The sequence below is a fragment of the Botryllus schlosseri genome, chromosome 13, assembly GCF_051294905.1.
Source record: "Botryllus schlosseri isolate E-star chromosome 13, Bs_hap1, whole genome shotgun sequence".
Taxonomy (NCBI): domain Eukaryota; kingdom Metazoa; phylum Chordata; class Ascidiacea; order Stolidobranchia; family Styelidae; genus Botryllus; species Botryllus schlosseri.
In genome coordinates, this window is record NC_137248.1 from 11,386,032 (window position 1) to 11,411,503 (window position 25,472).

Sequence of the window (25,472 nt, forward strand, 5' to 3'; positions counted from 1 at the left end):
TATCCCGTTCGTGCGCACAGCACACAGATGAACATGGTTTTGAATATGAAAAGAACAACGGAATTCTGTTTATACGAATGCTCAAAACAGGATTCTGATTCGGTCTTGAACGTGAAATTTCCATTATATTTCCAAATTTCATGCGTCATTCGGGTCGTTAACTGATTCGTTTTATAGTATCTGAGACGCAGATCTGAAAGGTTTGGATGTGAATTTGAAAATCTTAAATCCACCCATCTCAGTCCCTTATCACTCAGTTCCCATCAACTATACATTATACATATTACACACTTCTCTCAAATTGAACTGGGTCATGTTCAAAAGCAGCATGAAATAAACGACAAAACCAACACACAGCACAAAGAATGAAAACGCATCAACTGTACTTACGTTATGATGAAAGCTACCCGGGTGCGAATTTGCGCATCGGGTGCAATAAACAACAACAATAATGAAAGATAAACAATAAAATCGAGGCAACGCAAACAGCTTTTGAAGAAGACCGATTCAATTGCATTTCACAATCGGCTATAATTTGATCTATAGACTTCTTCGTCGTGTTTGCCTCATTCCTGTTGACAGATTAGTAGAACCAATAGCATACCAAGGGCGTAGGAAGCGATAACCAAACCCCATTTAAACGCCTATGAGACAGACGCATAAAATAATTGAGATATGAATCCGGCGACAAATTGGCTAATAAAAAGCCGTGTACACTTCGAAACGATCCGCTAATGTGCAACCCTAACGGAAAGCTCCGATATGCTTCTTTGCCATACGTTTCGAGGTTTACGACATTTTAAGAAGCTATAAATCCCAACGCGCGTTTTGCAATACGCAAGACGTAAAGACTTAAAGTCATCGGCGTATCGCTATTCTGCAGCAAATACATCACAGTGCATTTAAAAGTGAACCTATCAGTAAATATTTGCGAGTACTCAATAATAGATAAGTAATGATTCCGCAATCCGCATGAAATAAATCGGTATATAGCCGCAGCGTCGATATCACTGCACTACACCGATGACTTCCTTTTGTATGCCTTACGTCGAAGCGAAAGATTGCCAAAAAATTTTGAGCTTTTTGTGGGACTGTGAGAACCTCTCCTGCGTTCATACAAAGTGTCCTTTTGGCATGTTAAAAACCTTGGAAACGAGTCTCTTTGCATTAAAACGAACACAAGATCTTGCGCCGTGGAGAAAGTTGACTCGTCGGGGTTATCGAGGTTTCTGCGTATTTCCGCTTTTTCCCGGGAGTCGATGTTTATCTGTAACCAATATTAATATGATTATACAGAGAATTATGTTATTTGAAGCACGCGAAATCTCAACTGAATATCAATATCGCAAGTAATTCGATTGGCATAATCGGGTTAGCTCATTTGCATGAAGAAAGTGACAAAAGTAGGCCTACACAGTATACCCTCACAACACGATTAACAGAGCGAATCGGACAGCACGACATTAGATAGCACAGTTACCACAGTGCATAACGATTAAATAGATCTTTTTTTTCGCAGTGACCAAGTAAATTTGATTAGATTCGTACATTCCTATCTGGCCATTGACTGAACATCTTCAAAATTGGCTACATCCAAAGCGCAATCTGTTGATTTTTAGTATGAGTGGTGTTTCTATAGTGATTGTTGTTCAGGAAAACTATACAGCTCCATCCCAGCAAGGCAGTCGAGCATTAATCGCAACGACGCCGGTATTTTGATGGGAGTGACGTTGTTATAAATTTCAGACATTACGCACGTTGTTCAGGTTTATGTCAGATGCTACCACAAGACGACAAGATCGTTGAAATGTTAAGTGCGTGTAGTGATGTTCGAGTCAATATTGGACATCCTAAACCTATTGTATTTACGAAATTTAAGGTGACTCGTAAAAACGCTGAGAGCACGATAAATATCCTAAAAATAATTATGGACAATGGTTACAGAAAAAAGATCACGGTCTTAGAATTGAGGGATTCACAATCCCAAAGTAGATAATTGCGATGTCGAGAATGTTAACTGCCATTTCAATTGTCATGCGCCGTAGCTCCTGCGCAGTTAGTAAGTGCTGAGTCAAAGTTATAAATATAATAGCCTGACAATGTATACGCAAATTTTATTGACAACAAATGTTGCCAAACAAGTCATTTGACGGAGGCGTTGGTGGAACCGAAAACATTTAAACGGTCAACAACTCGTTACAATGTCCACAAACACAACTAAGTATAAGACTAATCGTTTACAGCTAAATCCCTTGTTTATGACGAAACGACCAAATTTGTACAGACTAGCTCTACAGTTACTCGGTGAAAACGTTGGAAACAGCTTTATGGGAATGTTTCTTTATTTCTCCAGATTATGAGTGATGTGATGTCCAATAATTACAAAAAGGTTTTCAGCCAAACGCTATTACAGATCAGAGAAGTAGATAGAAAACATTGAATTCTGACAATCCTTTCATTTGATCATATTGAATCGTAATAATATATTGTGACATTGCTGGTAACATGACCAGAACAAAAGAACATGAAGGAAAATGGCACCGAGTTCATTCTAGAATGCCTATAATTGCGTAAATTGTTGGCGGAAAACCTAGATGATCATGCAGATAATAACTCACCATGTCATATACCAGCAGGCCTAGCACACTACTGCAAAACAGGATGTATACATCACGTTATAATTTATGAGTACAAAGTGGTGCCTTCGATGCCAGAATTTTAAATCACTATATAATTATGTGTTTACAAATTGCTGCCTTCATTGGTCAAGTTTTGAGTCACTTCTGATTTCGTTCCAACTCTGAGATGCGGAAATAAAAAGAAATATAGATGGTATTGTGACAGTATTTTAGTATAAGTTACTGTGTGGATAATTCGCACAACTCTGCATATCTTCCTATACCGACTCACTCACCTCCCTTGGAGAATTCTCTTTCACAAAAGTATCAAAAATAATTTTCGCCGTTTTCCGCCTTTTCGTCGGCTTCTCCTTTTTGTACTTCTCGCAAAGGCACCAAAAATCAAGATTTTCATCGCTGTACTCCTTCATTAGAAAGTTGCGAAATTCGGATAATGCTTCTGTAGCGATAGATGGTCGTTAGATATAAGAAAGCTCGTATCTTTCAATTCGTCGAATTGCATATACCTGCGTCTTGCAGTACAGCCTTCAGCGTCAGTGGTTTTTGAATATTCATTGCCAAGACTTCAACGGCATCGGAATCCGCGGTCCCAACAGAGTAAGACCTGGGAACAAGGATAAGCGTGGCTTCGTGAGGCATCACACTTCTACCAGCTATCACCAACTTATGACCCGCACGCATTAGATTACTACGTCGAGAAATGTAACGGTGCGTCGCCTGTCCAAACATCTTAAATATTCATTACTTCCTCAGTTTGCCCAAGAGTCTTTTTTCTTTAGGCGCCTGCGTTTGCTCAAGGCTCATCCGGGCGGCGTGTTTGTCAGATGCAAAGCTGCGGCTGGTTACTGGAAATTGTGCAGCCCTGGCGTCCGCGGAATCCAATAGCGAGGTCCTCTTGTGTTTGATGGTCGACACCAAAGTTTGTTTTGGACGTGACGGCATTTCGATACGCTCGTTGTAACAGAATTTTACTAGTCTTGCTTGAAATGACAACGTTACTGGAATTAAATGACGCTCGTTTTAGTGCGTACGAGATGTTATAGTTGACCTGAAGTCACGCTGAGGTAGACCATTGTTTGATTTCGCCTAAGATTATTCTGGGAACCATAGTTCAATAACATGGATTCTTTGTTTAGGCAGTTGGCTAAATCAAATGCCACCCATGAAGATCCATAATCGCCGGATAATGGGTTACAATGTGCACAAGTTTGAAAAGTCTTCGGAATAAACGAGTACGTTGAACTTTAAGCTTTTGTCGTAGAAGAATTTGAAAGGACAGTAAATACAATAATTCAATATCAACATTGTCATGAGACAGACGCACGTGTTCAGCGATCGCCTTTGGGGAATCATTCATCAGATCATCACTAATGGGTTGATGACAGGTTTATTCGACAATATCTACAAAGCGATCCTCTCTCACGAATGTCGATCATAGATTCATTAAACAAATTAGATTACATCAAGATTTATGAGTGTGACAGATTTATAACGCATGTGCTTTGCGCGTTAGCGTCGGCGCGTGCGGAATATCATTGCCACATTTCGGTAGCAAATACAGAGAGAATCTTCGTACGTAGCTGTCACGCGACCCGGACTTCACAAGCCAAATTAGGGAATGCATGTGACGATATGTGCATTGTACATATACAGTAGTGAAGGCACGTACGCATTGTTGTTCTGGGCTCACGCTTGCTGACTATAGGGCTGCTGGGCAAAGTCGAGTACCTGAGTGATTCGATTCTGAATCACGTATTAGGCTTCGAGTCGAGTATCCAAGTATCACTCATTATGACGTCACAGAAGAATGTAATATGTCAAAGTTCAAATATGTACGTTTTATTGCCACAACAAAGAATATAATGCATGTTATCCATCACATTAAAGATGCTTTGGTATTTTTTCGATCATACCGATTTCATTGCATTTTGTGACAATGTTATGGGATGATTTTGACTTCGGAAATGTGTTATTTCCAGTAACGTTGGTAGCTTTGTACTACGTTTCGCATGCTTCGATGCGTCCAATTACGGTTTCAAGCCTTCAAAATTGGAAAATAGTATCAAAACTATAATTCTCATTGATAAATTAACTTTCAGTGGCGAGGAGCGTGTAATTTCAGTACTCGAAAAATCGTCTTACTCGACTCGAATCATTAAAATTAATACTCGATTCGGATTCGAGTACTCGAAGCATTGTGCCCAGCCCTATTTATATCGTATCTGAATATCCTCCTATAATAACAAAGAATAAACTGATACAACGGCGACCGACTGCGACTGAAGGAACTATTGACGAGGTTGTAGACGGCTGCCTTTGAAGTCAATATTTTGCAGAAATCGACAAAAATCGTTTATCGTTATATGTCCTTGAATAGGACGCCTCTTATGTATTTTAAAACCAGTCACTATCCTTTGTATATTGTCGAGTGTATTGTCAAACATTTCGCCCAAAGACTGACTCGACTTTCCTTTCCGACTGCAATATCACTTTGAACAATATTGTGACACCGCTTGTTATATCAACTTGGCTACGGAACAATTGATATGTTTTCGGCTAAATTACGTCACAACTACAATGCCGGTCTGAATTAACTGGTAGGCTCCAATTAACAAATGTCAAGTCTAGACAGGCCATTCTGTGTTCCAAAATGACATATTGCAGGTGTGGGTGATTCAGACAGGAAATGGATGCAAGTAAATGCAAGTAACGATTTCTCCGAAGACTTTTCAACGCAGGCATAACAAGCTGTTTTGACGACTATGCGCATGCGCATAGCTCATTAACTTCTAGTATGTTGTGACAATTTTGGATATAATATTTAATATGTGGTATGACGAGACGTTCGGCCTATTAGCAAAATACATGTCAGTTGACGGGTAAGCTATTACTGATTGTGGCGTAATAACAAAACACTTTACTTGAATATCGGGCACCAATGACATGGGCTGTTAATTCAGCTTCCATAGTTCGAGACCAGCAGAGTAGTGACTCTTCCTTCGTTATTATCCCGGTGGTGGGAACAAGTAAACTATTTTCTTTATTGCACATTTTACCTCTTTTAACAAGTTTCGCTACTCGATTACCTTCAGCCTTCGACCTGATATGGTGCTCATTTGGAACTTACTACGAAATTAGAAACAGCAGAAAAGTTCTTCTCAAAAATGACGGTTACCAATACTTACTGGAAACGGGACGTATAATACCAGCTCTCAAGCACTACATGTTTCATGATCGATTATTGTAATAATTATTGTCTATAGATCAGTGGCTCAAATCTTCAAGCCCCAAAATTTCACTGGACATCGACCACATGAGTTGTGCATCTACAGATACAGAGTGTTAAAAGAATCAAACCATTAAAATTTAATTTTCAAACAAAACGAGAGCATTATAATAATAAATATTCATTGAAAATCAGTGATTTCTGCTGCTCCCTTTCAGATACCAGTTCAAAAATGCGAGGCTTCACCTTGGAAAGTGTCATCGTACTGTCCAGTCGAATCGAAATGCAACAGTGTGATACCATTTGTTTAACTACAAATGAGCTTATAATATACTGGCGATGGAACTGTCATTTCATAAGGACGTGGTTTCGAATTCGAAGCCCAACCTCAACAGCGTACGCCACTGCACACGACATACCACCACAACAATCACAATTAGACTGCATGGGCCTAATTACCAGCAACCCATGTTGGTCACGGTGCATCAAGCGTATCATCACAAATCACATATTTGAGTAGTGTGTATCTCTTGATGGACGCGGAACCCCAGAAACTGGCTCGCGAAGGCGAATCCCCTAGTATTCCGTGGAACACCGGTTAAGAACCAAGATAAACTCAATTTTATCTGTAGCCCATAAGTCACGGTCCTACATGTCGGCCACACGTTGTTTTGTACTGCACGCAGTATGCGCGCCTATAGTTGTTGCTGTGTAATGTACGTACAGTAGGCCTATACTATGTTCTACAACTACATGTTTGCTCACAAGAGTGAATTTTTCAACTATCACATTTTACAACCTTGCTGGTACGAGGATGAACGTGTTGATCTTAATTTGTTGCTGGGAACATTTCTAATATCATGCCATCATCTCTAATAATTGCCTATACTACCCTCAGACAGCTCCATACAAGCTTGCGGCCTCGGGTAGGGATCTGAAAAAGGTTGAGAACCACCGGTTACAGTCTCTTGGTATGTGTGTGCGGCTATACGCGTACATTGCACAATTAGTGGCGAAAGCTGGCAAGACTGCATGACTGGTCTAATCAGGTGTCATGACCACCCAGATTATCCTTTCACAGACGTTTACTTCAATTGTAGATAGCGTTGACTTATGAACGGTCGGAGGGGGCAGAGGTGTCCTGCAACGTCACCAATGTTCCCTGTAATTTCACGCGAGTCTGCGTGCACTCACCAACTTACTGTGCGGTCCCTTGTACAACAGTGCGTCACGACTAGAAAAAAGGTCATCACTTCGGCTTTTTTGTGTGCGCGCATCTTGAGGAAACATTGAACGAACATAGAACTGGATTGGACAACTTGAAAATTTTCAGCTTTTCCAATTAGATTTGAATCGTAGCTACACATTTTTACTTGAAATTAGTCAGATTGAAATTAGAATTACAGATACAGTTTTTTCTAAATTAGATTGTAATTAGAATTACCGAATTTTCGAAAACTTGGAAATTGAATCAGTTCAGTTCATATCATATCAAATAAGCGTTCATTCGCATAATCATGTCTGTGTACGATGTACATTGTACAACGAGTTTGGATCGTTGCGGACACAACAGCTCGCCTGTACCATTTTCATGAAAAACTATAATTTAGAATATAATTTAAAGTTAGAGCATAGAAACATTTCTAATTACATTAGAATTAGACCAAATAAAAAATATCCAGTTATTGCCCAAGTCTGCACGGGCCCCCAATGCATGTTATATTATAATGAAGGATAAAACTTTTGTTCAAACACCGCTATAGTTCCGTAAAAAAGAATCATTTTGACAGCGGCTGATTGTCTACCCCTGACCTAGTGCATATCCCTTCTTCTAAATCCAATCAACTGATAGAGCTACTAAACGATAGTCATTCTAACATGATGCGTGCTTTATCTCTTCGGTCGATGCTGGATTACCCGAAATTTCCATTTTCCTCGAAAAAGATCAATATGAGCGAATTTCTGTAAATGACTGTAAGATCAACAATAATAAAGTTACTATGCTACAAGTACGAGAAAAGCAGTTACAGTAAATTAGAAAACGATTACGACTTATTTACATAAAAGGATTTTTCATAACGATGTGTGGGTGTGTTGGGGGTAGGCTAGCGCTGTATGGCGAAACGCCCTGTACGTGGTATCCCCGTATCCGAGATATCGCTGCTTACCGCTAGAACAGCAGTGCGCACACTTTGATAGAACGTGATCTATCGCAACAACGGATTCCGATGTTACCGTAATCAATCTATCACGCCATTAACCTGTTGATATAGAAGTAGGTTGACACTTACATACAACGGCGGGGGAGATAGTGCAGTGGTTACGACAAGCGCCCACCAATTTGGCGGACTGGGTGCGATTACCGTCGGAGCCATATCAGCGCTCATCTTCCCCCTTACCGTTCTTACTGCGACAAAAAAGCCCAGTAAAAGGAATGGAAAGAGCTTAGTAGAAAGGGCCGCGACTTCAAATACGATCAACATCGAAAAGAACTGTGACATCGCGGGCACTCTGGGCCAAGGTGGATGTTAGAGTAAAGCTACTGATGCGAGTCGTTCGACATCCTCCTTGTTCCGATGAAAAAAACCAACGGTTTTTATGCCCAGATTTTGCCTCGTTGCCATCAGATCGACAAATGCACCTTAAAATGCCGGATGGCGTGATCCATTACGATTATGCCATCGATGGATTCGATATCGCTGCGACGAGGAGACTGGTGCACCCAGTGTCGTTAATCGTCCCAATACAGCAGTGATGAATCTATTCAATAAACCCCGTAAGTTTCATTTCGTTAACTTCCTACATAGTGCTTGGTCTCAACTACTCAATACTATTTGGATCACTCGTTTGATTTTATCATCGGCTGTTCCCTAACGGACAACGAAATTAGCTGACTTTTATAGACATATATTCTCAAATGCTACTCAAAGTTTGTGCGTCTGAAGTCGACGGCAACCCACTTTTCTCGCGGCACCTCGGTTGAAAAGTACTGTCGCATCAAAACTTTACTGCGTAACCGCGGCGAGTTTCCACAATGTTCTTAAATTGACTAGTAGACACTGTCACAAGTGTGCTACGAAAATGACACTAATTCAGCTCCTGCAATCACCAACGAGAAGGCCGGTAAAAAGAGATGGTATAAGTCATTATCGAGATTACATCTTAACAATGAAATAGCACATCATTCGCGAACACATCATCTAGAAAATTTCAAAGAACAAATCGTTTATTCCAGAAAGATGCACATGATCCCATTGCCGGACGAAAGCGCACAACGACAGTTGCTCGCCGCATGCAACGAATCGACTGCCACACCACACAGAATTCTCATCTGATAAAAGAATAAATTCAACGAGAAACGCAACAAAATTCATTTCCTCTCCGGCCGCCTCGAAGGCTCAGTGGCCGTGGGCGGCGGAGGAGGCCCTTTTCTGTGCAGATCGTCCATGTAAAAGTAAATGAGATCGTCTCTGTCCTTGCTCATGCATTCCATAACGAGGTAGCGCTTGTCGTTTTCCAGAACGGCGATGATTTCCTTCATGTGCTGTGGGTTGCTCTTCGTCAGCTCTTTCGACCTGGCGAGTAGGTTATATGAGACTAGCGAGCGAGAACAGAGCCACCGCGTGTACGTTCGATGACGTAATAGTGCGACGCGGTCGAGCGATTTCGTCCACGCGTTGGGAGAACAGAAGCGCAGCCTAACGATATCGCAGTTCAAATTTCGTACCACGGGAGACAGTCATATGTGTATGTGTGTATAGCAGTGACATGATCGAAGGGAATACAGTAGCTGACGGAATAGTGCGATGGGGTCCAGTGGCTTCGACGGGATTTCGTGGTTTGGTTTTGTACAGTATCGGAAACAACAGAAGCGACATCGTGTGGACCACTTGGGAATGTTTATTAAAAGGAAATAACGTGTCGCAGCTCATCTGATTTTCGGCAATGCTAAGAATCATAGCAGGTCAATCGCCTACTGGACGACCGAACATAATAAAAGCTGATTCTTAATAAATATATTCAGGTAAATGTCTTGATGGGTGTACAACAGGGGTGTCAAACATACGGCCCACCAGATGATTTCATCTGGCCCCCGCAGCAATTTTCAGTAGATTGAAAAATTATATTATCCAGCACATTTGTAACAAATGTTGAGATTTTTGGCAGGAAATACTTTCATTAAATATTCTCTCATGACAGCAATATCGAGCACGGCCATGACCATGAGCCACATTATAACCACCGACTACGACGTTGTGGTTTCGCTCTCTTTAATTCGAGAAGGCAAAAAGTGCACACTGAGATTTTAAAATTTTTTTGGAAAAATGGACGAAAAAGTAGCCATTCACAGAAGCGAAAGCGCCAATGCGGAACCATTATATGCAGTTTACATGGAAATTTATTAGTTACACAAATAGATAGTTCAGATATCTATGAAGTTCAGATATCTATGATCGCGCTGCTGTGTAACTTCCCAACTAATAGGGAAGAGAAACCCGACTTGCGATTTAATAATACTAACCCAAACCCAGTTTACAGGTAAATATCTCGTGTTCCTCACATGCATACGCTGGGCTAACGACAGATTACGACTACAGCAAAGGTCGCATAAAAATATGTCAACTAATATCGTCATCAGCAGTGGCTCGGTTATTAACTGTGTTCCACTGGACAATTATCGTATTTTTGCCAATTCCAAAGTATTCAAGTGAAAAGCAATGGCACAAGGTAACATATTGGAATCAGTAGACTGGTCCGGCCAATGAGCAATTTGAAGGCTTGAATCCGGCCCGTGACGCAATACGAGTACACTGTATAGAAATCTAGTTGTAGAGACAAAAAATAATTCGACACATGAAGCCAGAAAGCTCGAACAGTTAAACATGGTTTTCTCGATATCAACTTACACTAAATCGAGGATGAGCATCCCGCAATTGTAACATTACCTTCATTTGGCATGGAGTACGTGATACCAATGTCGTGTGAATGAAAACAATTTCTCATACAAGACATTTAGACGAGTGAAAGATTTTTTTTAATGCTGCACCAGCGATCATTTGCAGCACAGAGTGTTACTTGAAAAGACTGTTGTAATGATTCTGAGTCATGACTCGATTTGATTCGAGCCATTTGATCAAAATACGGAAATGACTCAATTTGTGTATTGACTCGACTTGGACTAGAGTCGTTGCGTATGACTCGAACCAAGTCAATACGACTCGAGACTCAGACGGCCAAGACCAACATTTCATTGTAATTTCGAAGAATAGTAAAGCAACCACGCTATTGGGATTTCATCTATTGGCACTGCGTACTGGCACTGCTAAAAGTGACGGAAATTGGTATATTATTATCGATACGAACCATTCGATACACCAAACAGTTTAAAAATAGGTTTAACAAGACTTTTTGATTGGAAACGGAGCAGTCAACACAATGACTTGGACTCGAACTTGAGTCCTAACACTATGATTCGGACTCGACCCTCTGCTCCCCGACTTGGGCTTGACTCTAGTCAAAACTATAAATGTGAGATTGACTTGTGACTCGTAGCCTTGTGACTTGGTTACAACCCTGCTAAATACGATCTCGAATTGGGCAAGAATAATTATTTAGATATAATATTATTCCTTTTACCCCACAGGAAAGTATCCTATATACATACTTGTGGCTGATAAGCTTCGTCTCACGGAGAAGATCTCGGAATTCAGCCTTGGCGGCGCTTCTCTTGTCTTTCATCACGTCATCAAATTCTCTTTCGCGTTTCTGATTTGATATCGAGAATGGTTAGCAAAAAGGATTTAGTAGACACAACGTTTCACGACATGACGCAACGGCATGTCTCGATCTTAATAAATCCGTTTCCAACACCATAATGAAAACAGCTGAATACGAGATCGAATCACTTTCGCGAGCGTAAAAAAAATGTCGCACAACCCGCAATGTGTGGCACAGAGTGTTACTCGCTGTAATGAAGTTCCAAACCGTGCAGAATTTACATTTTCTCTACACAAGAACTTGTACACGGACAAAATTTGAACTTTTCACTATCTGATATGCAATAGGATTCAACTTAATCGCTGAAAAGCAACGAGTAATCGCGGCACTCACCCGATCGCTGGAAGAAAACTTGGTGAATCTTGGGTCCTCTTTGATCATCTTGCGTACTTCTTTCCAAGTGGAGGTCAACACGATCTGCGGGGAGTCTTCGAGAAGTTTCCGGAACGAAAACCGTTTTCTTTTGTTCAAGGCGTCCAGGTGTTCCTCGTAAAACCTGCACAGTTACGAGATCAAGTCACGCGATCGGATCGCAGCAGAACGTTAGAGAGAGGAGGAGCATTGGAGCAACAAATTAACGGCACTTGCAAGTGCTGAAAAGCACGGTTGTAATGACTCGAGTCGCAATTTTTTGGTGACTTGTCTTGACTCGAGACATTTTTTCAAACGCGTAAAATGACTCGACTTGTACTCGAGTCATTGCGCACGACTCGAGACTAGGAAAACCAAGACAGGCATTTCATTGTGACTTCGAATAATGGTAAAGTTACCGCAATATTGATATTTCGTCTATCAGTCCTGATACATGGAAAATAGGGCCAGAATCAGTCAAGACTGAGGAAAATTACAATATTATGAATGAGAGCCATTCCATATCATTCGTGCAGGGTTGGAGAGTTGGGTTGGTCCGGATTGAGCTGAAAACAGAACAGTCAACATAATGACTCGGACTCGACCCTATACTAGCTGACTTGGACTCGGACTTGACTCGGCTTACCCGACTTGACTCGAGTTACTTGGTTACAACCCTGCTGAAAATGAGGCTCAGACATCGGCACGGGTCAAATTTCGACACAAAATTCCAATTTCAATGACCGTATTTCGATGAGCTAACCGCGTTTGAGCTGGACAGCCGCTAGGCGGCTAGGTGAAAGATTGATAAATATTGGCATTTAGTCTCTTCGTGACAAAATTCCCCGTCATGCCATCTTGCGGTGATTGAAATAATGCAAGAATATGACGAAAGGGAAACTTTTCAGCCGACCTAACCGAGGGCAAGATTCATGTCCGATCCAAAATTTGCAGTTCAGATATTGATTCAGAGTCTGTTAACATTGTGCAAGTAATATTAACCTGAATACGTTGCCAATAGCGGTCATCTGATTAGCCGTCAAATCGGATCACCACTAAAAACCATAGGCCGTTTTCTGAATCATAATGAAACGCTACATCTATTTGCAAATGTGGAACAAGCTTACTTTTCTTTCTCTTCCTTGGTGAGCAACGAAGAGAGACCCCATCTAGGCTCTTTCCTAAGCTGCCGTCGCGCCTCTGACCACGTTTGATCGGTGTTTCGGACCTGCAATGGAGGCATTCGTAACAATACAGTCAAAACAGTATGTCACGAACAGGAGTTTGATCTATGAGTTTATTTGCGAGAAAATTGCAGCTGTATCGGTATCAGGAACGAGGCGAATAGATTGTTGGTACTCCAGTAGAGGTAGAAGTAATGTCGTACATACATACTCAAGCTGAAGCAGCGATATCCAAGTTAATATTCCAGGTTGCCTCTAAAACTGAAACTTGAGTAGAAAAGTATAACTAATTGAGCAAGAAGGCAAAACCAAACCACTATAGTGCTTCGATAAAGTAGAAGTATTTCGTTACTGACCAGTGACCACCCCTGTCAAACATAGTTTAAGCTATAAAGCACGGCCACTGGCCAGTCTCGTGTTCAGACATAATTAATCAACATCTACTTCAGCCCCTGGCATTCAAACATTTTGCGAACTAAGCGATTCGAAAAGCCAAAATTCGTACCATATCGGACAAGAGAGCTTTGAAATGCTGGATGGCCTCGTCCTGTTTGTGTTTCTGCCTTTCCGAGTCGATTTCACGACTCCTCTCCGCTTTCTCACGCTCCACTTGCTCCACTCTGGCTTTCATGCTTTCCTCCGTCCGACGCTTTTTCTCGGATTCCTCGTTGTCGTCCTACGGAACAAGTTTGATCGTATACAGTACGGGATCTATTTAATCCAATATATTTCGATTATTTAGACTTTGAGTATTAATATTTTTACCTATGGATTCATACTGTGATGGAACAAGAGTCGGTGGCAAACAAAACTTCGTTCTGGCAAGAAACGTGGAGCTGTTTTCATTCTGATTCGCATTCCATATTAGCTACGACGCCAGCTCACAGTAATTTCAAGTTTAGACACAAATTACCGGTAAGAAAGTATTCACAAATAACTTCATCAAACTGAGCCCATATATTGAAGCGAGTCGGCAACGTTCAGTCCTTTAAATTCTTAAAGAATCAACAAACAATGACCTCCGCATCTTGGAACTAAATTGCTTCAACGGACAAATTTTTGATCGTAACGATCACATATAAACAGGATTGCCATCAACATGGATGAGATACAAACCGAGAAATTAGGAAACTAATGACGAAAATATATATAAAATTGGGCCAACGTAGTTATATTTGACAACACGCTTCAAAATAAGGACGGTAAGGCTACCCTACATATAAATGAACAACTTTTTTTTGTGCGGCAGAGAGACACACACGTGTATAGGGACAGCAAATTTCCATTTTCGATATTAACTCTATGTGAAATCAAAACACTATTAAAGCATCCTTTCGTTTTGCAAGTCCCATTCAGGTCACTCAGGATTTAGAGATAGCACTATATAGAGTTCCAGGCGAGCACAGTACCTGTCCTTTCTTCTCGGACTGCCTCGTCTCGAGATACTCTTTCCACAGTTCCTCTCGCAGCATGGTGGAGTCGACCGCCGCGTACCTCGGGTCCGAGTGGATCTTCTCGTACACCCGGCTCCAGCGCGAGTACTTCTCCACCCGCTTCTCCTCCAGCAGCTTCACGAAGTCGGATTTTATCTGCAAAAGTTCATCGTCAAGATCGGAGGTTTGGTTCTCATCCTTTTTGAGCTTGGAGCCGGTTTGGCAGAACATTACACCTTTAGTTACACCAAAAGCGTAATGTAATTATGATAAATGTATGCAAGAAACTTCATACAATGTTGCTTTTTGATGTTCTACGTTACTGTATGGTAGTTTCTGCTAGGCGAAGTCATGTTCAAAGATCCAACTTTATTTTGATTGTTCCTTTTCTTTTGAAAGAACTGTGACTTCGCCGTTTACTAGCCCCGATTATACTAGCAAATGTCGGAGTTCAACACATTTGGTCTTGAATGAGCTGTCATCAAATTTTAAACAGTTTGATACAACACTTGCGCCATTGTGTACGTCTAATCCAAATTAGGCCATAACAACTACGACACCATGCAGAAAAAGTCAAGTGTGCTTATGGCGACCGCTAAGCCGCATGCAAACCTTGGCAGTTCGCTCCTTCGCTTCGGTTGATCTCTTGTTCTTCGTCTCCTTCAAGAATTCGTTATAAAGAGCTTCTCTCTCTTTCATCTTGTCGATAGCCTTGAAACGCGTCTCTCTCCCGTACTTTCCGGCAAATTCGCTAAACGACATCCTGCGAGCGAGAGGGAAAGAGAAAACTGTCGTGAATTCATATCCCGCGATGGACGAGAAGAGCGACATACTTATTGTAGACTTTGGCTTCGTCGAGCAGTTGCTTGAATTGCTCCTTGACTTTCAGCAGGTGCGCCTTTTTCTCTTTTCTCTCTTCATCCGCACGGACTTTTACGAAGGCTTCGAACGCCTGAGAATAAAATTAGTCGTTGCACTATTGCACATCACGTACGTTACTTCAAAGCATGGTAGTTCTCCAGTATCGGGTAGTAAAAGATTCAACAGCATCAGGTCTACTCAGAGACATCACCTACTACCTTAAATTACACTAAACCCGTTACCTGCTTCCTCTCCTTCACGCTGAGCATGGTATAACGCGGGTCAAACACAATCTTGTGCAGTTCCTTATCCCACGTCGAAAAGGCAGACACCTGAACACCAATCAAAAGACGATAGCACAAAATCTCCCAAAATTTCAACCACATAGATCTAGTGACCGTCGACCCACCTGACGCTCGTAGAGCATCTCCTTGAAATGATTCATTCTTTCCTCAAGCGGAACGGCGGGCACGTCCACTTTTTCGTCGGAACTTCCCTCTTCCGCAGATCTGACGGAAAGCAGATCAATTTTATATCGAGATCTGCAGGCTTACGATTTCTGACATACTTGATCGATTTCTTTTTAACCATAGCTGCCGCGTCTACCGCGGATATCGCCGCATCCTTCGGCAAGGCCGCACCCGCTGGTTCTGATTCTAGAAAGCATAGCGTTACGCATGACAGAACGTGGGATAAAAATTGCGTCACGTTTATGATACAGAATGCAATGAATCAACGTGTCACAGACAGTAGTACACACTGAATGGGCGTTTCGAGTGGTAATTCTAATAATACAAATCGAGTCAGAGGTGAGGTTTTCAAGCACTGAAATTATACGCTTAGCATGACAATACTATTTTCCAGGGTTGTAATGACTCGAGTCATGACTCGACTCGAGTCCGACTCTAGTCACGATTTTTTGATGACTCGACTTGACTCGAGTCACTTTTTCAAAATACGGAAATGACTCGACTCGAGTCAATCTGTGTATTGACTCGACTTGGACTCGAGTCATTGCGCATGACTCGAACCAAGTCATTGACTCGAGACTCAGACGGCCAAGACCGACATTTCATTGTAATTCCGAAGCCAACACACTATTAGGATTTCGTCTGTTGGTACTGGTACTTGAATATGCGACCAGAAACTGCTAAAAGTGAGGAAAATTGGTATATTATAAATGCGAAACATCCGATATCACCAAACAGAGTTATAAAAAATGACTTTACCAAGACTTTAACTGGAAACTGAGCAGTCTATAACAATGACTTGGACTCGGACTCGAGTCCTAATTCCATGACTCGGACTCGACCCTCTGCTCGCTGACTTGGACTCGGACTTGACTCGGTGGTGAATTGAAATGACTCGACTTGACTCGAGTCAAAACTATAAAAGTGAGATTGACTTGTGACTCGGAACCTTGTGACTTGGTTACAACCCTGCTATTTTCCGCTATGGACTGATGCACATCTCTATTGGTCACATAGTAGAATCCAAAACATGTACTGCAAAGCTACACCGGACACACGTTAGAGGAAATGGCATATCTTTGAATTATCGTTTGAACCACTTTTATCTGCGAAGCCAGGGTAGTAGTGACTCGAGTCACGATTTCTTGGTGACTCGACTCGGCTTGAGTCATTTTTTCAAATGCGTAAAATGACTGGACTCGAGTCAATTTGTGTATGGACTCCACTTGTACTCGAGTCATCGTGCATGACTCGAACCAAGTCATATGACTCAAGACTAGGACGGCCAAGACAGATTTTTCATTGTAACTTCGAAAAATGTAAAGTCACCACATTACGGTATTTCGTCAATCAGTCCCGATACTTGGAAAATAGGGCCAGAAACTGTTAGGACTAAGGAAAATTACGATACTATAAATACGAGATATTCTACTGCACTCGAGAATTGAAAAATGTGGGTTGAACCGCATTGAACTCAAAACTGAACAGTGAACATGCAATGACTTGGTCTCGAGTCACAACACTATGACTCAGACTTGACTCGGTGGTGAATTGAAAATGACTCGACACGACTCGAGTCAAAGCTGTCAAAATGAGACTTGGTCACAATCCGGAACAAAGCTGTCACATAAACCGGGCGATATGACAAAATATACTTTCAGAACTTTGATTTACTTGCGACAATATTAGTCAGTTCGCATGAGAGGTGACGACACATCCAACAAAGGCTGTCACTAGCGATTTGACTACCCTCATCCCGATTTAGTTCTAGAAACTCCGATGATATTATAATGTCATGAACTTACGTCCTCTACAAATATTTAGTTGTGATTGCAAACCGAATACAATAATATTCGTGTCTAGAAACCGGAAAAGCCAAAATACATTGTTCCCGCACATAAGCTCGTATGTACAGCAGACATGGGGTAATCGCGATTAGTAATCGTAATCGATTACGACGATTACAACATTTTGAAGTAATCGTAATCGCAATCGATTACACTCGAAAAAAATCCGAAGTAATCGTAAACAACTACTTCCCATATCTAATCGATTTTTCTGTGAAAGAACGATTACTTTTTGTTTGTACAAGGACTATGACATAAACTGAATGTTCGTGAACAAGAATGAGATAATATACCACGTTAGCGATAGCACAAACGTCTGTTTTCAAACGTCACTACTCATTATTACGTCAGAAGTATCAGCTCAGCTCGTCATTGCGTAAGAAGTATCCACAGATTCCACACATAGTAAACAGACATGCGACGGACATTGTAGTGTGATTGTATGAACACCCCCGTGGTGTATATCAGGTTATCAATGCACTACAGAAGCCCCTACCGCGCAGCAGGATATTGATCACCACTCTGCCTATAGTTTCAAATAGTAACTTATGTATTGATGTTTGGTTGTGCTTATAGTTAAACGCAGTTTACCGTTGCTACTTGGCGAGCAGGAGGCCTACGTAATACGCACGTGCACCTGACGAAGATTCGGAATTTTGTACTCGTCGAATAAAACATTGCAGTTTCCACAACGAAGCATTACAAATAAACAGCTGCTGATATATATCATAACCGAGCCGTGCTTAGCCGTTTCTCGTAACAGCAGCTCCTAGTATATGTATTAAGTTGAAGGCAGAATTTTTATGTTCACTCTTATTCTCATATAACTACTTGAAAAGGGCGTCAATCGTTATTTCACAGCTGGTTACTAAGCATTTGGACCTGCCGCCATAACGATCCGCTTATATAGCCTGACATGTTAGCGTGGGTTGTAGCTAGAATCAGAACCAAAACAGCAATTCGTCCCCCAGTCCGACCGTTGGTCAATTTTCAAAACTGAATTTCGTCAATAATATTGGTAATTGCATTATATTATTATTCATTTATAACCATTCTCAGCCCCGAGTGTCAGATTTACCTGTAGATCTGAGGCACGTAATTCATAATTCTAGTATCTGGTATGATGTCATAATTACTTTATTGTATGTTGTTAACTCGCGACCTCCAGTCTGTTGTATAATCAAAAGATATTGTACTCGCCCAAACGTAGCAGACTAAAAGAATATCTTTCGTGAGACGCACACACAAATTGTCATGGCTTTATTCCTTCAAGGATGCGCCGGGTGGCATTTGTATTGTGGGCCCAGATTGGAAGGACAGGAGTTATTAGTCACGCCCACCCAGCGCGGCTATTGACAATGGACGAATGCCAAGGTATTTCTTTGGTATCTCATCCCGTGGAGTTGCGTGTTGGCCGAAACTGCACATGTCTTTTGGTGTGTTGTGGGATCGTGGCGGGGTAATGACCGGCTCCGAAATGCCTGTTCCCATAAAATAGCCTGTGCATTTTTTTCTTGGGGGGAAGAGGTAGGCATTTCAAACCCAGCTATCTACTGGAGCAGGGGTCACCAACCGTTTTGAAACAAAAAGCTACTTCTTGTATAGTGTGTACTGATTATTGCGACGACCGACGGGTTACCACTTACTCCCGCCGTTTATTCGTGTTCAGTTGGATTTCTTCACTTAGAGTTCACCTAGGCCTTACCAAGAACAAAAAACGCTCACTCGCCGGGACTCACACCAACTCCTTCGGGCTCAGTTGCGTTGCTGCAGTGCACGCCGAAGTGCCAATCTTCGCGTCGAGACTCGGGAATATTAACTATAGATTCCAGCTGAGCCGCCGCGTGGGCGAAGACGAGCAATTTCCCGAGCGACTGCGTTCGTATGTTTCTTGGGGTCGGCCGCCCCATGTTCAACTGCTGCTCATATGAAACCAGCTTCAACTTTCAAATCTCTCATTTGGATAGTTGCTACAGCGACCGCGGGCGACTCATTTAGTCCGCGTTGGGGACCCATGTACTAGAGACATTTGAATCGCAAAGCTCGAAGAACATATTCAAGAATAAATTAAATTCTCGAAAATACTCTATAATTTACGTTGGTTTACGAAATACTTTTGATTCCCCTTCGAGCACGCTCCCCACCCTATTAAGGAATTCGGGGTGCTGCAGGTAAAGACCTGGCAATCATGCAAATCGTTGTGTGCAATAGATCACCCCCTATAAAGTTGGGCAATTGGTATATTATGACTTAATAAGAAAATGACGCATGATGTATGAAGAGAGTTGATATCTCATTAAGCCTTTTCATCGCAATCCTTGTATTGTCTTCCAATATAGCATTTAAGATTATAGTCCTAAGAAGCAAAACAAATGTAATCGTGAGTAATCGTGATTACTTTTCCAATGTAATCGTAATCGTAATCGACTACTTCCTGATTTTGCTGTAATCGTAATCGTAATCGTAATCGCGTGATTCTGAAGTAATCGTAATCGCAATCGATTACATTCCTGAAGTAATCACCCCATGTCTGATGTACAGTTCTACGCCAGAAAAAACCTCTACCTGTTTCTTTTCTCTTGTGTGGCGGGTCTATCAATATTTTGTCGATGTCTGATCTCCCCTTCAGTTCGTCGGGCCGTTCCCACATTGACAACTTTGTGGTCGGATTGTAAAAGAACACCTTTTCGTCGCCAGTCCAAACAATGCACCTGATTAAAATCAAAATTTCGCAGTCTTTCATAGCGTTTATATGCTTAGAATCGTGTTTAGAATACAAGGATATCCCGCAGCAATAAAATCGCATAAGAAACTATCTTGGTTCTATTTGCAGGTGGATCTTTCGCATAACATCATTACTGCCAAAAAACTCCTCCATCATTGCCTTTACCCTGCAGGAAATTTGGGATTTTGTTTAGCAGTCGGTTCACAAGATTTCGGTGGCCTCGTGATTTCCGACTAATTGGCTTTTTACAATGTATGATAAACTGCATCGTAAGGCACCACACTGCATCGTAAGGCAAGGAGTCGCGTCAAATCGAAGTATGTAAAAAAAACGGCACCAACCATGGAGTGCCAGGAACCGGTTCCGTGGCGATCGGTTTTTGCTTCTGTTTCGCTTTGTCTTCCTCTGTTCGAGGTTGCGTGGTCACTGGCGATTTTTTCTCCTCTTCGCTGAACCGCGCACGTTTGGGTGCAGACTCTCCTTCGTTCTATAAACAAGACAATGATTATAAGACCAAATAAAAAATATAAAAAAAGTTCTTGCAACCAACCGAGTCCTCTTCCTTCTTCCTAACAGGTTCCGCTTCTTCATCTGAGAATATTCGAAAAATAACACGAATCGAAAAAATAACACGAAAAAAGCGGAATAGGGTCTTTAGGTAGTAAAGAATAGCAGACGGATCCCTGGTACAAGTCGTGCAGTGGACAAATTAAGTAACAATTATGTCAAGTGAAAAGTAGTTTGAGACACTTACTTTAATGAGATAATGAATCAATGGAAGGGCCTAGGCCCAGGTAGGAAATATAGTTCAAATCTCTCGCTATGAAAACCAAATTTGGTGATGTGAAAGTTCACCGGAGCCTCTTGCTTCATCGACGACGTCCATTGATTCAAAATATTAAAGCCTGAAGACTCATGAAATGTCGTGAAATCACCTAATTGGAGAACCACCGTTAATTAAGACTAACCACCTACCAGGCTTACTCGGGGTCTCCTTCTCTTCCAACTCCTCTGGTTTATTCCACTGCGTCTCCATCGTCGTGATATTATAGTAATACGTCCTACCATCGGGAGCTTTGTGAGCTCTCCATACGGGACCGGCTGGCATTATCATCGGACCGGCCATAAATGGCATCGGCGCTGCGAATGGCGGCGCTGGAAAACCTAGTTCACAAAAACGTTCAAATTAACACGATGTTCATACGCTGGAAGGTACTCTCGCTAACCTGGCATTCTCGGAGGCATTTGACCTGGCGCGATCATACCAGGCACGCCGAGTCGCGGCGGCCCACCAGGGACCATTCCCATAGGCAACAGCGGAGGCTTCTGTTCCTCCATTGGTGGTGTATCTGCAGAAAAAGGGAGAGTCGGATGTTAACAGAAGGTCAAATCTGTCAATTTTGCAGATGACTCGATAGACACAAAACAATCGCGAATAACCTAATGGACATCAGTAAATATTCCAGGTTGTTTGCACACTAAAACATGTTGGTTAGGCTACATCTGAAATGCAAGTGAAGATTTTGATAGCATAGCAGAGTAGCTTTATGGTAGGCCTATTGCGAGTTTTTCCACACAGCGTACAGCATAAATAACAGAGCAGTTGCTACTATTTCTCCAGGTTGGCAGACATTCAAACACGAGACACAATGAAAAACGGCAGTTGAGCAGACAACACTCAAGCATGTGAATGTGCAACCCCAAAACTAACCCTAACACCGAAATTATGTCTACCCAAACCCGAACATCAACTTCATCCCGCATAATCAATCAAGTGTCGCATGCCCATATGTCCACAGACCATTTCTCTGAGCGTGTGTGTATCAATGCACAGTTGCACATTATAAAAACATTTCAAGTCGGCATCGCAATATATCTTTAAACAATGACAATAAATGCTGCCCCAGTCCGTCACCACCAAAACACATCATACAAACAGAGCAAGCACACTTTCTCTGTAAAAAAGCTCAGCTCCACTCATCGTCAGGTAAAACTCAATAAACAAATCAGGCATGACCAAGGCCATGATGTCCTCCAGCTGTCAATGTCTATTGCATCTCTTTTCCTTGTTGACCGCAGCAGAAATCTCGCGTTTGTCAAGCAAAGCATGTGCTAAAATTAGCAATTCACGAGACATAACACCGACGCAGCGTAACCGTAAGCAAACCCCAACCGTTCAGTCAACCACCGGTGGTTACATCAATATAAGAAACTTTTTACCTCACCTTAAGGGAGGTAGAATCAAAATACGAGTACGGCCATAAACTTAATAAAAGGTCCCTGCATACTGGCTTCGACATCCGTGTCCATGTCCTCATTTCTCTCCTGATTCTGCGGCCCTTGCTCGGAAACATGGTACAATTGGTTGTCCCGGTTCGATTCTGAAATAACAACAAGTGAAAGTTTCTAATCAGAAATAAAATATTGTGGTCTTTTCGTCTCTTCCACTCTAGGAGTAAGATCAATGAATTTACCTCGTAACGAAAAAATGGCCTCATTTCAGTCAAATTAATGACTTTGAAGGCCCATGCGGTTGGTCGCTACTTTTTCCTTCACACTAAGCCTGAAATCCTTAACAAAACAGCAGTGATTTCGTCAATATCATAGTTAGACATATTAACATATGTATCATTCTAGCAATAACACTAGAATAGCAATCCAGTCAATCAATTCATTGAAATTTGCATTATCATGAACAGTAAGTTGTGAATGTTTCAATGTACGCTATTCGACAATGCAGTTCATTCTCGTTATCAGCCACATTATGCTATAGTGTCCCAGCCTTATGTAGGTAAACTTTTAAACATAGGATAAGTCTACCTTGATGTTCTTGGGGGCGTCCTGTCTGCATTGGTCCTCGATTAGGTCCTGGTCCCGGGCCCAGCATAGGAGGTACCAATCCAGCGGCTGTAGCTGCTGCCAAAGCATTCGCCTGCGACCATGATTATCGGCACGATTGAAACAAATCTTTGCTTCGTTAAAAACTGTCTTACTTCTGCTTGAGTAATAATTTGCACGTTGTCGTCCGTAGGTTTTTTCCAAATTGACTGGCGAGTTTTCGAGTGGTAATAGTACACCTTTCCTTGATCAGAAGTGGTTTCCACCCACACTTCTTTAGACGGGTCGATAACTGGTACTCCTGTATCAATGTATAGGAATACAAAGGCTCAAATTGAGACAATATGCTGTAAGCACTGCACAAAACCTGTATAGCGACAACATCTGATTAATAGTCTGTGGAAAATCAATTAACTACCAAAACTTTCGGGGGCATCCAGAGTGGATGACAGCGATATTCATGTGGTTATGCTTGCACTGGACACTGGAACGCATGCATATAACTGCATACGATATGGACATGATCGTGCATGCACTACGCAAACTGGAATCTCGTTACGTTTTGCCTAATATAACAGGTGAGCAGCGATGATTCTTCAAGTCCAAGTAACCTAATAAAAATGAAAAAATGAAGAGTTGTGTGAGCACAGGACACCGATTTGGTGCAGCGGTGCGGGTGCAGCAGCGCTGAAACAGTGAAACAAGATTGAAGGAAGAGCTATGCTTACCAGGAGGCAATCCCGGTGGCATGCCCGGTCCCATGAATCTAGGCGGCCCACCCATCTGTAAACGTAGTGCAGTAAATTAGTTAAATCCAGTATACCGGTTAAAACTTGAAAGGGACTGCATTTATACTCATTTTATAATACTAACCTGTAACGGCGGTCCTAGTTCCATTGGTGGGCCCACGTTCGTTGGCGCTGGACCCATTTGCGGTGGTCTGAAACGTTGGTCGAACTGTTGACCAGGTCCCTGATACATGGGTGGCGGTCCAAGCAAGCTCGGGCCATTTTGATTTTGGCCGTTTGAGTTCATGAAATTTCCAGGGCCAGGGAAGTCATTGAAACGAGGACCCCTGGGTGGAAATTCACCTTGCATGCTTATTGAATAAGTCTAAGAGAGGATAAATAAAGTCTAAGAAAGGATAAATAAGTCTAAGGAAGGATAGATGACAAACGCCCCACCCAACAAATCAAACGATACAGATTTAAAGCTTGCAGCTAATCCCAAATTCCCGATAACGCGTCAGCGGCACCGAAGACACCGTCACACTAAATATAATGACGCGGGAGGGTCACACGTATCACGAGCCGACCAAAGCGATACCAAAGCCGCGAAAGCAAACTCAGTATTTATGAAGAATCAGCTCACACGAAGCAGACTTGGACAATTATATAACTATACTAGCCTAATTAGACTAATCAAAGCGAAATTTCTAATTATCTAATTATCAATTAACTTTTTAAATCCTTCCGATGATAAATATACATTACAATGTATTGTGTATGTATATAATATCATTGATTCTTCTTTGCGCTCATTTTAATTATAATATAATTTCTTGTTTTCCTGAAAATGCTATGTACGAAACAAGCCAAGCTTACCGCACAAGCATTTGCCATTATCTTGCTTATCAGAATGTACTCTGATTTGATATGAACGGAACTTGATTCATTTTTTTCCAGTTTTTGCGAATTCAGTAATTGTAATCTAATTTCGAAAAACCTGTGTAGTGTGTAGCTACAATACTAATTCTAACCTAATTTGGAAAAACTCTCTAGTTGTAATTCTAATCTGATTTACAAAAGCGGCAAATTTATTTACAAGTCTGACAGGAAGTACGTTTGTTCCGTTCAGATCAATGCACCACAAGTCCACAATATTGCGATACCATGAAGATATGCAATGACTTGGAGAGGTCCTAGAAATAAGACACCCACCTGGGCCTAGGCGATGTAAGGCCCAGCTGAGGTATCAGAATATCAGATCAGTAATCGACAGCCGGCCCGACTGAGGTATGGCACGCCTTCTATCCTCACATCATTAGGTTCTTGCGCACACTTGTTCACCACTCATGGATATCTAGAACTAGATTACCCTGGCACCATTCCATTGATACA

General features: G+C 41.8%; 2 protein-coding genes across 3 annotated transcripts; both read right to left on the reverse strand.

Moving 5' to 3' along the window:
- Positions 1-291: 291 nt before the first annotated feature.
- LOC145454484 (regulator of G-protein signaling 1-like) lies at positions 292-4,930 on the reverse strand. The gene is made up of 4 exons (XM_080332481.1): positions 3,385-4,930; positions 3,146-3,243; positions 2,915-3,078; positions 292-1,267 (listed from the first exon to the last, which is right to left on the reverse strand). Exons 1-4 carry the CDS (start codon positions 3,579-3,581, stop codon positions 1,016-1,018), a joined length of 711 nt encoding a protein of 236 aa, XP_080188607.1. The 5' UTR covers positions 3,582-4,930; the 3' UTR covers positions 292-1,015.
- A 4,143-nt stretch (positions 4,931-9,073) lies between these two features.
- On the reverse strand, positions 9,074-24,503 carry LOC145454455 (transcription elongation regulator 1-like). Of its 2 annotated transcripts, XM_080332452.1 has the most exons (21): positions 24,226-24,503; positions 24,081-24,135; positions 23,508-23,653; positions 23,335-23,446; positions 22,803-22,895; positions 21,741-21,863; positions 21,490-21,678; positions 21,065-21,105; positions 20,856-21,001; positions 20,355-20,500; positions 16,041-16,128; positions 15,882-15,981; positions 15,715-15,804; positions 15,445-15,563; positions 15,224-15,374; positions 14,588-14,767; positions 13,684-13,854; positions 13,122-13,222; positions 11,977-12,139; positions 11,531-11,631; positions 9,074-9,440 (listed from the first exon to the last, which is right to left on the reverse strand). In XM_080332452.1, the coding sequence occupies exons 1-21, from the start codon at positions 24,448-24,450 to the stop codon at positions 9,236-9,238; spliced, it is 2,745 nt and encodes a 914-aa protein (XP_080188578.1). In that variant the 5' UTR covers positions 24,451-24,503; the 3' UTR covers positions 9,074-9,235. The 2 variants fall into 2 exon arrangements, with proteins under 2 accessions (XP_080188578.1, XP_080188579.1); XM_080332453.1 differs by lacking the exons at positions 23,335-23,446; positions 23,508-23,653; positions 24,081-24,135; positions 24,226-24,503 and having other exon boundaries at positions 22,740-23,062.
- Between the last annotated feature and the right edge of the window lie 969 nt (positions 24,504-25,472).

Bases quoted from the DNA above. Each gene is read 5' to 3' on its own strand.
- LOC145454455 (XM_080332452.1), bottom strand. From the start codon at position 24,450: ATGCAAGGTGAATTTCCACCCAGGGGTCCTCGTTTCAATGACTTCCCT. The intron at 16,129-20,354 runs GTAGAGGTTTTT...TATGCTTTCTAG, and splicing joins ACACAAGAGAAAAGAAACAG to AATCAGAACCAGCGGGTGCG. The intron at 15,375-15,444 runs GTATGTCGCTCT...TCTCGCTCGCAG, and splicing joins GAAGCCAAAGTCTACAATAA to GATGTCGTTTAGCGAATTTG.
- LOC145454484 (XM_080332481.1), bottom strand. From the start codon at position 3,581: ATGCCGTCACGTCCAAAACAAACTTTGGTGTCGACCATCAAACACAAG. The intron at 3,079-3,145 runs GTATATGCAATT...CTATCGCTACAG, and splicing joins GGCTGTACTGCAAGACGCAG to AAGCATTATCCGAATTTCGC. The intron at 1,268-2,914 runs GTGAGTGAGTCG...TATTGGTTACAG, and splicing joins AAGAGAATTCTCCAAGGGAG to ATAAACATCGACTCCCGGGA.